Here is a 12,881-nt window from a genome sequence, read left to right on the forward strand (position 1 = left end):
AATTCACTCCTTTAGAAGATTTCTAATTATATTGTCTAATAAAACTAAACCTTCGAAGCTATTTGCATATTATATGAAGAAATCTCATACAACAAACTCACAGTGGATTCAATTAACATAATAGCTAATTATATATCCCATCAGCCTTTAAAGTAGCTCAGCATTCATGTTGCTCCTGTTTTAGCCTAGAGCAAAGGAGGTTTGAATTTTCACTTCTAAATATTGACTTTTAACTAATATCAAAAATGATTTGAACACTTTTGTGGATGAAAAGATAATGATTAAACTACATGAAACATTTTAAAAGACTTATTTCCAAGTCTTTGAAACAATTCCTATTTAAACCTAAAGCTTTGCGTAGTATCCATTCCGAGTCTGTCTATATTTTATAAAAAAATGACCAGATATGTCTAATTGTTTTGACAAATGTTTGATTGACAGCCCAGTTATTTTGAAACTGCCTACTTCCTCCAGTTACATTTTGTATATTTTTCATTGAACTTTGTAATGCAATTGTATTCTTGGCTGGTTGTGGTATCTATCAAGCAAGAAATTTAGGACTAGATTAACAGAGACATAGTAATGAACAGGCATTTGAGCACCCTATAATTGACTGTTATTAAGGTGTCGTCACAGTAGTCCGTAATGAATTCTCTTGTTTTGTTTTGAAATTGGATGAGATATTCTGGGGAAAAAAAAAAAACAGAACATACCAAACAAAAAAAAACCCAACAAAACAAAAATAAATGCGAAAGTTTCCTTCAACCTTAAAAAAAAAAAAAAAAAAACAAAGAAAGAAAGCCCTCTTTTTTTTTTTTCCTTTTTAAAAGATTTCAAATGATTTGAAGGTACTTCCAATTTTGAAATGCTCAGTAGAAAAAGCAGGGGGGGAAGGATCAGATGTTGCGACTTATTTGAAAATTAAAAAAAAAAAAAATCACGTGTTCATCAACCTCCTCATCAAATGTAATGAAATATCTTCTGGATATCATATTTATATTTTTACAAAAGATAGCAGATAAAGTTTGTTGCCGAGTAAATGGTTTTGTCCCATTACAATGATGGCTGCCTTTTCATTCATATTTTAATGAGGTTAGTATCTCTGAGACAGCTTTTTCGGGGTGGAGGCCCATGTCTCCGGTACAATTACAATAGGAGTTGCTTTATTGACAAGTACTATTCAAAATCTTCACAGTATAGAAAGAAAGGCTTTAGTTTTCCACCACTTGTCCAAATACTTATTCCTCTCTTACTATTAAAACACTTTCAGAAAGAGCACTCTCAACTGCCTAGAGCTCTGTACACCCGGGCAGAGCACAGCTCAGCAAAAAATACTTCACTTAAATTCAAGTTGCATTTATTTCTGCAACAGTTTCCTTAGGCAAAACCCAACAAATAGATGACAGAAATTAATAGATTATCTTGGTAGATTCTGCATCCATGGGTTTACAAGAAATGTGCTCATATAATAATAGCTGCTACCCAAAGCGTGAGCCTGACTCCAAACAAATGAGAGAAGACAAGGTTCTGCAGAGATTATGCACCCAATGAGTAATTTATTAAAGAGAAACAAAAAATTAATAAACCCAACTGTTGGCAAGTTATACTCTTACGTTTTTATTCATCTTCTTTATGTATATGCTATCTCTAAAATACTTTTCATTACTGTGGCAAGGAAATACAGCCCAAACCTAAATACAATGCTAAAGACAAGCCATGCTCTGCCTGAACCACGTCACGTAGGTGCCAGTACGTGTACAAAAACTTTCTTGTGCATCCAAAAGAAAGCACACGAAGCAAAACCCTCTCTGTAAATTTGTGGGGTTTGTCACACGAATTTTCAGGGTTCATTATTTTTTTCAGATGTTGGATGCATTTTCTCCCAGGTCGGTGCTTGGTTTTGCTGCACTTGATAACATTCAGGAGATGCGAGTGCCCTGTGTTTGGGCAGGGTTCCCTGTGGCATCCGTGGGCTTTGGCCCAGCCACACTCACAGCATTCCTCACCAGCCAGGAAGCCACGGGAAGGGGCTGCAGAGGGGCAGCAGGAGATATGACTACACACTTCAATGTTGGTTGGAGTATAGATGTGGAAAAATCTTTTTTTCCAGAATTTACAGAGTAAAACCCTTCTGCTTATGATACTGTCTATCTCTATGTGTAAAGAAATACAGCCATGAAAAGTGGCTTTCCCCATCAGCTGACTTAAGTTACTGTCCTGGAAGTAGCTTAGAAGGGGGATGAAACTTAGTGCAATTTATTGCTATAGCAATCAGATTGCAAAAAAAAAAAAGTCCCTCCCGGAGCCACACTGACCTCGATAGAAGTGATGCCAGGGCTCAAATTAGATTGTGAAGTTGAATCTCACCTTCTGTCATAGGGGCTGTCGAACCTTCCTCTCGCATTCGCAGGTTGTTTCATTTTCTACGTTCAGATACTGCCATGTATTTCTTTTTTTTTTTTTTTTTTTGGCGGGGGTGAAGCGCTTGCTGTGTGTCTGAGCGCTGCCTGAGCCTCTGCACTCCCCGCCCCGGCAGGAGGAAGAAGCAGCAGAGTTTGGAGCACAAGTTTCACCCACCACTTCTGCCACCGCCTTCTGCTGCCCCCAGCTTTCTTTTTTTCAGCTTGCGGGAGATTGTGTTTTCCTGAAAAAAATATTTACATCCCAGTGGATGAGATGGACTTTTAATGGAAAAGTGCGGTTTTGTATGAGCCTGTCTACTGTAAAATAGGTTACGCTGCCCTACAAACAGGGTTGGGAGTGAAAGACTGCAGTCTTTTTATTTTTTTGTCCTTTTTTTTTTTAGGCACTTTTTTGCTTTTCCCAGGTTTCATAAAAAGTAGACTCCCCACCCGTATGCGACTGGGGGAGGGAGGGATTTCATAATGGGCCCCGGTGCAAGAAGAAGACGAAGGGGGAGAGAGAGAAAAAAAACCTCTAAGCTTTAATTTTAATTCTCCTGCCTTTATTTATCTGATTTGTGGCCAGATGGTGGTGAAGCAAGGCAACCCCTTTGTGCAAATGAAGCCCACATGTGAAAGTCCTTCTGTAATGTAATCATTGAGACCGGAAGGGTTCATACTGTGTCTGAAAAGAGACAATGGAGCCGGGATATATCAACATCGCCGAAATCGAGTTCATTTGCGATGCAGGCCCTTTGACTATGGTTGTCATGAAAACTTCCTACTTTGATCAGCAGAGGGTGGAGAGAAAAAGAAGAAGAAGAGAAAAAAAAAAAAAAAAGAAGTCTTCTAAAGGGGCAGGGATGCGGCGCGGGTGTTTGCTGTGCACTTGGCTCCGGTTCACGCCCCTTTCCGGAAGACGCAACAGGGAGAGGAGCATCTTGCACCTTGACCTGTCTAGACGGGGCGCGAAGTTTGGGGTGGGTTTGTTTTTTTTTTTTTTTGTCCCCGTTTCCAAGGGCGAGGGTTGCTCTTTGACCCCCACCACCAGCAGTGGTGGCTCTCGGGGCGTAGGTAGCGGCTGGAGGTTTCCTGCCGAATTCTCGCCACAGCCGGGAGGGAAGGGGATGGACAAAGACACGGACCAGCTGTTCGGAAATAAAGCTGAAATAGTAGAACCTGGGAGAAGCTAGGTTTTGTAAGCTATTATTTTCCTCACAAAACCCCTGGGAGGTATTAAACAGCTGCATCTGAGCTGGCGAGCAGTGGCTAAAAGACAGAGCAACAACTGAAAGCCCGGGACTTTTGCAAACTCCGCTTCAACTAGAGAAACAAGTGGCTGGAGCGCCAAGGGCTTTCATGGCCCGAAACATCCGCCGCCGCCGGCCGTCTCCCTTCGCCGCGGTCTCTTCGGGCTGCTGGGAGGTTTCAAACCGGGCGGCTGGCTTCTGGAGGAGGGCGAGGGGCGCGAGGGGCGCGTTGGGCGTGAGCCGGAAGGGTCTGCGCAGGTTCTGCAGGGCCACCTTAGCTGGAGCTGACGTTTTTAATTACGTGTGTAATGTAATGTGTCAACGGTCCTACATGGCAAGAGGGATGCTCTTTTTCTCTTTCTGTGATCTAAGTAGGCATTATCTGTGTGACGTGGGGGGTTTTGGTGGTATAATAAGGAAAAAAAAAGTCAATTTTTGCCTCCATGAGCTTCCTTTAGCAAAGTCAGAGAGCATCTTAACCGAGTTGTTGGGACAGAAAAAGGAATGGGAGAGATTTGTTCCTAGGCAAAAGAGAAAAATCTATGCAGACTTTAAAAAAAAAAGTGGGGTTTAACCTGATGCTTACAAACCTTTGAAATTTTGTGGTAAGCCAACGTAACGAATGAATAACCTTTTATTTTCCAGCACAAGCTGTCAGTGTGCCCACTCTTTCTCATCACTAGGAAATTCATGCAGATCGAGCCTTGTTTTAAGATTCTTGCTGTATTTTAACACACTCCATACTGGCTCCTCGCAGAAACTGGCTGAGTATTTGGAGATAACACTGCGTTTTGTCAGATGCTTTATAACGTTATTTAGAAACGTATTCGGATCTATTTAGGGCTTCATAAATATGAATAAAGCATTTACAAAAGGCACGTCACTTGCAGAAGTAACTCACGGATTATACCAGACGCTTTCTACGTTACAAATTTCCTAAACTCCAGCAGTTCAAAACTACATTTTAATTGGGGAATTTTTTTCTAAGTGATTAAATATAAATCAGCATTTCCCAGAAAAATATCTCTGTTGATTTATGTGTAGGAAATAAGGGAATTGTACTAGTGTCTAAAAATCCAGATTGCTGCTAAAGTAGTTTCAAATATTTATGGACAAATTATGGGAGGAGGGGAGGGTTGTCATTTTTTTTTTCTTAGGCCTCATGGCGTAGGGATGGATTTTTCACAGCTAATTCTGCTAAAAACACTGATGTGCTCTGTCTGGCTTCGTGCCAGAACCTTCTTCAAATATGTGTTTTAATTTTTTTTAATGCTTTTGGGGTCTTTTTTTTTTTTAGCCCTCATGGAAAGCGTGCAAAAAAAAAAAAAAGACGACCCAAAAAAAAAGCCACGGGGTTGTGCTGGCCGTGGCCTTTCAAGCAGTTGGGGAGTTGAAAGAGGCAGGCGTGCTTGCTCGAAGCGCCGGAGCTCCTGGCGAGGAGCACAGGCAGCAGCTCTGCCTTGGTCACCGGCAGCTCGGGCTTATTGCATGTCTTGGCAGATATTGGTTTGATGTTTTTTAGCAAAGCACAGCAAAGAGCCTTTTTTGTGTGTGTGTGTGTGTGTACTGAGCACGACTTCCAGCAAGTAGATTTAATTTCAGTATGTTTTTTCTTCACCCATGTTAAAGGGCTTCCTCTTGTTTATGGGTTGAAGTCTGGATTTCGGACAGGAATTCCCTCTTAATATGCAGCCAGGCTTCCTAAAAGATGCCAACACCAGGCTGGATGATGCACCCTCTTGGAGCCATGCTCCCCCACCCTTCCCAGGGGGTCAGAGACCCATTTTGTGGCACTGAGGTGAATTACCAGCAGGTCCCTAAATACTGGGCGGGGGGGGGGGGGGGGTGTCTCGGCAGCTCAGTGCTGTCTACTGCCTTATCTGTAGTGAAATCAGAGCTGCATCTGCATGGTCAGGGAGCTGTATTTATTGCACATCCTGACCACTAATATCAGAATACAGAATGGGCTTGTTTTATTTAAATTTCTAGTGCCTCCTCCCTGAGTCCATGTTGAAAGAGGCGGGGGGGTACCTAAGTGAGTGAAATGCTTTTTGGAGGGGTTCCCCCCAGCTCCAACCCATGAATGTGGGGTTGAAACAACAGTGAGGCTGGGCATTAAGTTTAACTAATATTTGGTAGCATTAATTCTTGGGCAGTCCCCATTCAGCCCCACACTGCTTATGGCAGGGAGAGCGGAGCGAGCTGGGGGCTTCTCGCCTTGCTTATTTCTAGCTAAAAAAAAACCCAGCACAGTCCAAGTATCCTCCTTTTTTTCATCCTTACAATGGGAAAGTATCGTAGAAGAGTATGAAGATGAAATATTCTCACTTATCGCCCAAGAGGCAGACTATCTAGCTGACAAGCTGTGCAGTGAAAAATCAGGTACTGTGTCTGATGTAACATGTGCTCTCTCTACAGCGGTGTGGGGTTGGGTTTTTTTTCAAACCCAGCGTACTGCTTTGGAGAAGAAGTGGGCTGTTGTTGAATAAGCAATGACACTACATTATTTTTTAAAAAACATCAGTTTTTTTAAAGGCTTTTAGTTCTTTTAATTCTTTCGTGCATATTAATGCAGCATAATTTGCGCATCCCAGCTAACGCAGCATGTTTTCCTCCTGGTGTTACATGATTTTTTTGCTTTTTATGTGTCTGCGCTGTCATTTCCAAGTCAGAAATGAAACTAACCATCTTGCAACAAAATACAGGGATTTGTTGCTTCCGTTTAATTGCTGATTGTGGCCACTCAGCTGAACTGCGAGCCATGAGAGTGCAGGTTTAGAAATGTGCCGTTCATTTTCAGATGAACTCTCCATTGCCATCAGACAAGAGTTGTCCTTAGAGGTGCTGGCCAGCCCACTGCCGTCACCTGCTAGGGAGGGTGTATTTTGTAAATGTTATCTTTCTCTGTAAAATATGTAATTTCAAGTAAGTAAGGCCTGTTTTCAATCCTGACAAAGTAAGAAAATGCCTCCAAAAATTAATTATAGCTTATTTAAAATCTTCCTCCGTTCCTCTATTTGTCACTCTCATTTTCAGTGTTGGGTTTTTTTTAACTTTTATATTCATTTCTGAATCTAAAAAGGACATCACTTAAGGCACTAAGTAGTACGAGATTATCAGTGAAGTTGGATTATCCTCCCTCAACATGCTGCCGTTAGTGGTAGAGTATGCATGAAAATATTGATCTCAGCATCAACGCTTGTAAATATTGGTGTGTGTTTTTGAGATTTAAAGGCTGTAAGCATTATTTAGGATGTAAGAAACGGAGCCCATAAAAAATACTAGAAGTCAGTGAAACCTGACTCACTAGAAGTTCATAGAAATAAGTTTGTGTACTTTAAAGCAGCAGTGTATTTTTAATACTTATTGAAAAAGCGTAGTCCAGAGCACTGGAGAACTCCATCTGTTCTCTCTGTAATTTGTGCAGACAAATAATTTCCCAAAAAAAACCTTTCCAGAACAGGTTGGATTTTTTTACAAATATTTCTTACTTGTCATATCTGCCATGATAGAGCTACTCTCTGTCGTGCCAGAAAAGCAGACACACCGAGTAACAAATTATTCTGAAAACAATATACTTCCTCCAAAATGGATGGCAGGATTTCTGGTAGCCGGATTTGTACGGAAAAACTTTCTGGGCGTTTCAGAAACAAAACTCAGAATGGTCCGTGGTATAATGTGGACAGCTCATCATCTTCTAGGAAGATTTTCTCAGAAAACAAGAGATTTGGATAAATCCCCTCACCTCCTTGGCTCCCCTCATAGCAGTCTCTAACCCTTCTGGAGAACAAATTGCAGTTTGTGTGTCTTCAGTAATACTAGAAAAATATCTGCCAAAGGTGCAGGCAAAATACTGATATCAAAGCCCACGCTGTTAAAAATAACTTTTTTTTTTCACGGACCTGCTCAAAAGCTTTTGTTTTTTTTTCCCTTTGAAATCACATTTTGGGTTTAAACGCCATGGTTTTTGCTCATCCAGCCTTCTTACATCAATAAAATAATTTCCTCACTTCTGGCAGAAGAGATTGCTGTAACCGCACGTTAGCCTCATTCACACAAATGCCCCCCTGCATATGTGCAGGGCTACTCTTCCTAACTATAAATAGTGGTCTGCAGAGAGGAAAGAAGTTTAGTTTTCTTCCTGGCAATTAGCGCAGATAAACCAGCTGCCATTTAATAAACAGGAGTATAAGCCCTCATCGCTGCAGATACAAGATGCTTGCAGAAGTGGCAGGAGCACTACAGATCGGTGCTGAGCTACCCTGACATAAAAATAAGGGCAAGATGTTAAACTGCCATTCTCTGAATCACCCCATTGCCCATTTAAAAAATGTCAGTATGTTGAAGAATAAAGACTAAAAAAAACCCCAGAGACTTTTTTTTCTAAGCTAATTCTCTCTATGTATAAAGTGGGATGAAAATAAACGTATTAAATTGCATTAAAAATAATAAAAACATGTTCCACGAACTCTGCAGCAGACAGGAGCTGGTGGAGGAGCGCAGTAATACCTGACAGAGCAGGAAAGTGCCTGCCTGGGTTTTTCCAGGGAAAATAAATTTAGGCTCCGGTGGCATTGGAAACAGCGAGTCTTCGAAATTGTGTCAGGATTCACGCCAGCCACGCAGCACTAACCTATAACTTACCAAAGCCTCCAACTCACAGAACACAATGAGAGCTATATTATTAAGTCTTATCTATCTTACAATGGCAATTTTCATTAATACATTATATTAAAGCAATATTACACTCTTATCGTCTTACTGTAAATTATTGGCTCTTTTTATTCAGAGCTCCATGTGTTCATTCAGAATGGCAGTTTTAACTTCTTTTGAGGGGGGGGCAAATTATCATACTAAGCGACAGAAATAGTATAGAAAACCTCTCCACGGGCCAGTTGCAGATTTTGATGCTGTGGATTTCACCATAAAGCAGGAGGAAAAAAAAAAAAAAGAAGTCAGTAATATATTCATTTCATTATTATGCTTTTAATTCTCTTTAAAAGGCTGTGTACGTGAACATGGCTTATTTCTTGTGGCCCGTTATGGACTTATTAATATTGGTGTAATCAAACCCTTTTATACTGTGCTAAGATAAAATAATAAGGGTTGCAGTTTCCTCTCAGCCTACAAACATGACATTAATGGAAGTCTCATATTATAGGAAGAAAACCTCTTATCCGTAAGTCACATTTAGTACTTTCTTTTATTCTACTATCATACCAGAGCTTTTTTTGTGGCTACTGGAGGTGGATGTTTCTTGTTTGATTAAAAAGTGGGAAACTTCAATAAAGTCTTTTAGTATGATCAAACCTTTTGATATTTACAAGCATAGATCCGTTCGCTGTCATGTATTCTTTGATCACGCAAAAAGTCTCGGTGCTAGACAGGCAGGCACAACCTGCTGAGACACACCTTCAGATCCTCTACTATTTTTACAAGCTTAAAAATAAATCTAAAAGTTATTTTGCAAGGAGATTACCCTTTTGTTTGTCCCCCCCCAAACAGGAGGTGCGGCTGCCAGTCAGACAAATGGAATAATAGAGGGGTTTTTAATTGCAGAGCCCTTTAATTTTCTTTGCTGATTGCAATAGTTTTCTGCGTGCTCTGTCTGGTTTTATACGTAATTTTAGTTGCAATAGTTGGAGTTCAGTGCTATGCCAGCGGCATTTCATTCAGGTTTAGCTGGAGTTATGTGAAGGCCAGTAAGAAGCCAGAAACCAGCTAAAGCTTGTGCTAACGTATAGACCAGGGCCAGTTGATTTATAAGTGGAAAATTATTTAATACTGCATCTTTTATGAGTGCTGAAAGCTACTGTTTAAGTAACACCAGGACTTCGCCTACATTTTTTTTTTAATGTGCTCTCAGCTATAAAAGTGTTCTGTTTGGCTAAAATCTTCCAGTCACCGTTTTATCTTAAAAGTGACTTAACCCATGTATTTCTTTCTTTGGCTGCTTGGAAAGTTTGACTATAATTTAGGCACCCGATGTTGAGTTACACAAAAGTGAAACAAAACACTCTTATTCAACTGGAAAGAAATCCAGAAGTCTCTTTCTACACAATTATAGCTCAAACTATTGTGTTTTTGCAAACTGATACTTTCTAGGAGGCTCGTTCCCAGTGAGAACTACTCTCCTGGAGAGTTTAACAAAGCTAGCAGCTACATCAATTAAAAGCAACTAAAATGTCTGTTATGGGTATGTGCAGAATATTAAACTGCCATTAAACCGTTTACCATTTACCTTAATACGCTCTGCAAGATTATGGTCAATAAAGGCAATATATGGGGTACGAAGCTGTGGTTTAATGCTGCCACAGTACCCTGGAATTACATATTTTCTCACATTTTTCTCCCCATGTAACTAGGAAAAAGAACAGTATATAGAGAGATTAGCCTTTGAGTCCCCTGCCCTGCAATAGGATCTGTGAGCACAGATTTCCCTGAACGCTACAAGGGATTGAAGGATCCATATCAGTGGGGTTTATTAAAGAACTGGGCCGTGACACTCCTTGCTTTAAAATACCAAGTTTGATTAAAAAAACCCGCCAGATTTTAGCTGCAGCAATAAGCTTATACTGAGAAGACAAGGGAAAGTGAATTTAAACACTAATGTGAGCCCCTCTGGAGCATGAGACGGGACTTTTTCTATGTTTACTGGTGGTGTTAAATTTTCCTTAGCGTGCAATATACTGTAGTCTGTTCTCCAAGGCCGATCTATTGCCAACCCCATCCATGGGAGCACCAGCAAGTGCCCAAAGCCAGATGTGAAGCCCACCTGGGCAGCAGCAGGCTCACCACGAGGGCTTGGGCACTTCCTGACTTGGGTTTATAGTAACTGTTTCTCCATAAACTCTGTTTTTGTGATGTGAAAATCGTCAGAGACTCCAGCGTTGTGGGATAATTCTTCAGTTAAAATGAGCAAGAGTTTTCAGGACTTTGCAAAAATGCCACCTCGCGTGGGGATGCACAGGTTGAATTCGTGCTCTGTGAGGGAAGAGTTGGACCCTGAATTATTTAACACATTTGAGGACAGGAGTTGAGAACAGATTGCTTTACTCTGTTTTTTAAAAATCCTTCTTGCTCTTTTTCAAAGAGTATATTTAGAAAAGCCTGTCTCGCTGTCGATGTGTCGTGGTTTGCCTCACGCTGTTCCTCCTTTCTGATTTATTGCACAAAAGTAGTTTAATGTGCATTAATTTTCACCTCGACACTTTCAGTGGTGGAAGTACTTCAAGAAGAAAATCTGTCTTCTTCTAGTTCGAAAAATATATATTTTTTATTAAAGAAATGGTTACTTTTAGCAAAGTGTTACTGTTCAGGACGTCAGTAAATCACAGAGAACTTTTTCTTCCTTAGGCGCCTGTGCAGAGGCTGCTGCTCACACAGGGTTATGGAAGAGATCAGCTCCCCATTTTACAGAGTAAAGTAAGATGAAAACACCATTTTTGCCTTTGTATAATCATTTCTTGCCATTGTAATATCTCCTGTATTTTCTACTTTTAACTTTAAATGTGCCCACATTCCCTAATCTTATTTTTTATTATTTTAAGTGGTTTTCTATTAAAGTATTTTGAAATGAATATGCAGAGGTTTTGATGAGAATGTGGAGTTTAACAGGGAATTGGCTATTTGACCTTATTTCTGTGTTCAGGTTTTTCTTTACCCCAAGGTATTCACCTCAGTTGTGCCAATTTTTACAAAATCAACATCTGATTGTAACAGAGTTAGATTCTGTAAAAACTGAGTCTTCTGCTCCAGCAGAAAAAGATAACTAAGATAATTTCAATAAACCTGGTATTTTTTCAAGTTCATGTGCTTGTTGTAACAGATGATCAGTTTGTCTGTATTTCCGTACCAGAAAAGAGTTTATAGCTAAGAGCTGCGGAGTTTCTATTGCTGCTGTTGAGATGGCGACAGGGAACTTCCCAAGTGTTTCTCCTTTTAAAGGTGAAATAACTTAGCGGAATGTGTGTAGTTCCCTTAAAAGAAGTCGTTCCTTTAAAATGTCCATGTCAAAGTCCTACTGATCCTGATATAAATTTTCACTGAACCTAAGCATCACTAGTGTAAAAACTTTTTTAAATTAAAGCTTTCTTGCTGAAGAAATAGCAAAAAAACATCAAAGTATTCCCAACAGGGGTTATACCTTTCATCATGGGTGGGTTTTTTTGGTCCAAAATATTTACCAATCAGTATAAAATATTCAGTCATAAATCTCATCCGGAGCTGGGACTCAGTTCAGGCTGTCGCTGTGTCCCCAGAAGATAAACTCGGAGAATATCTGCTTCAGGCTCCAATACCCTGTGAAAGCACTGTTTGAAAAAACTAACTATTCAACCATAGTTTTAAGGTACCAAGGATAGTTCATTCAAAGAAGTAAAATATTTAGAGAAAAAGTAAGCTTCATAATCAAAAAAAGATTTCTAAAATTATATATGTCACCTTTACTGGAGACTGGGTAACCACTGAAGAATATAAAGTGATGAATCGTATTACGGAAAAAAAAATCCACACTGATTAAAAATCTGTTAATATGGGCCATATAATTTTAAAGTTTATTTATAGATTTTTACAATATTTGTGAAGTTAAATATTTCAACAACAACACAGTCCATCCCTTAGTGTGTGTAAATTGTTGGAGCTTCACAGAAGCCGTTAGAGCAATACTGATTTACAACAGTTTAACATCTGGTTCCCTAAATCTGTTACACAAGGATTTGTTGTCTGGTTTAAGGTTTTTAAAAAGACTATTCAGTTTTTGCTCAGAGTGGACTATTTTCTGACATATCCTACTGACAGACCAATTTTGCAGAATATTTCGTCAAAGTTACAATTTGAGCAGCTATACTATATAAAATGGAAATGCCTTCAGTATTTAAGGAAGACTTTCTTCACACTTAATCCAATTCAACAACTTCTTTCATATGTATGTAAACACTGATTTTTAAAGAAACTTTCAAATATTTGAACTCTCTTTCCACTTCGTTCTGCTTCCAAATGGCCAATTTATGCTGAGATGGGGTCTTCAGTATGGATACCGAGCTCACCTCGTATGCAAAACCTACAGTCAGCTGCCTCAGTTAAGTCCGAGAGCAGGAAAACGTTTCTTATACATTACATATAAAATAAATACATGTACATATCAAACTAATGGGAAAGGTTTGGATTCCTCTCCTATTTCCGTTCTGTGAAATTTGTTGATTTTTGAGTAGACAGAAAAGACAAATTT

General features: G+C 39.7%; 1 protein-coding gene across 1 annotated transcript in view; it reads left to right on the plus strand.

Annotated features, from left to right (window-relative positions):
• Nucleotides 1-12,881, plus strand: part of CNPY1 (canopy FGF signaling regulator 1) — a 71,100-nt gene that overhangs the window by 25,804 nt on the left and 32,415 nt on the right. The window contains 3 exon segments of the mRNA XM_086467330.1: nucleotides 4,101-4,257; nucleotides 4,472-4,475; nucleotides 5,946-6,034. Coding sequence (XP_086323456.1) covers nucleotides 4,101-4,257; nucleotides 4,472-4,475; nucleotides 5,946-6,034 — 250 coding nt within the window.

Source organism: Leptosomus discolor, chromosome 6, assembly GCF_034619465.1.
Source record: "Leptosomus discolor isolate bLepDis1 chromosome 6, bLepDis1.hap2, whole genome shotgun sequence".
Classification (NCBI taxonomy): domain Eukaryota; kingdom Metazoa; phylum Chordata; class Aves; order Leptosomiformes; family Leptosomidae; genus Leptosomus; species Leptosomus discolor.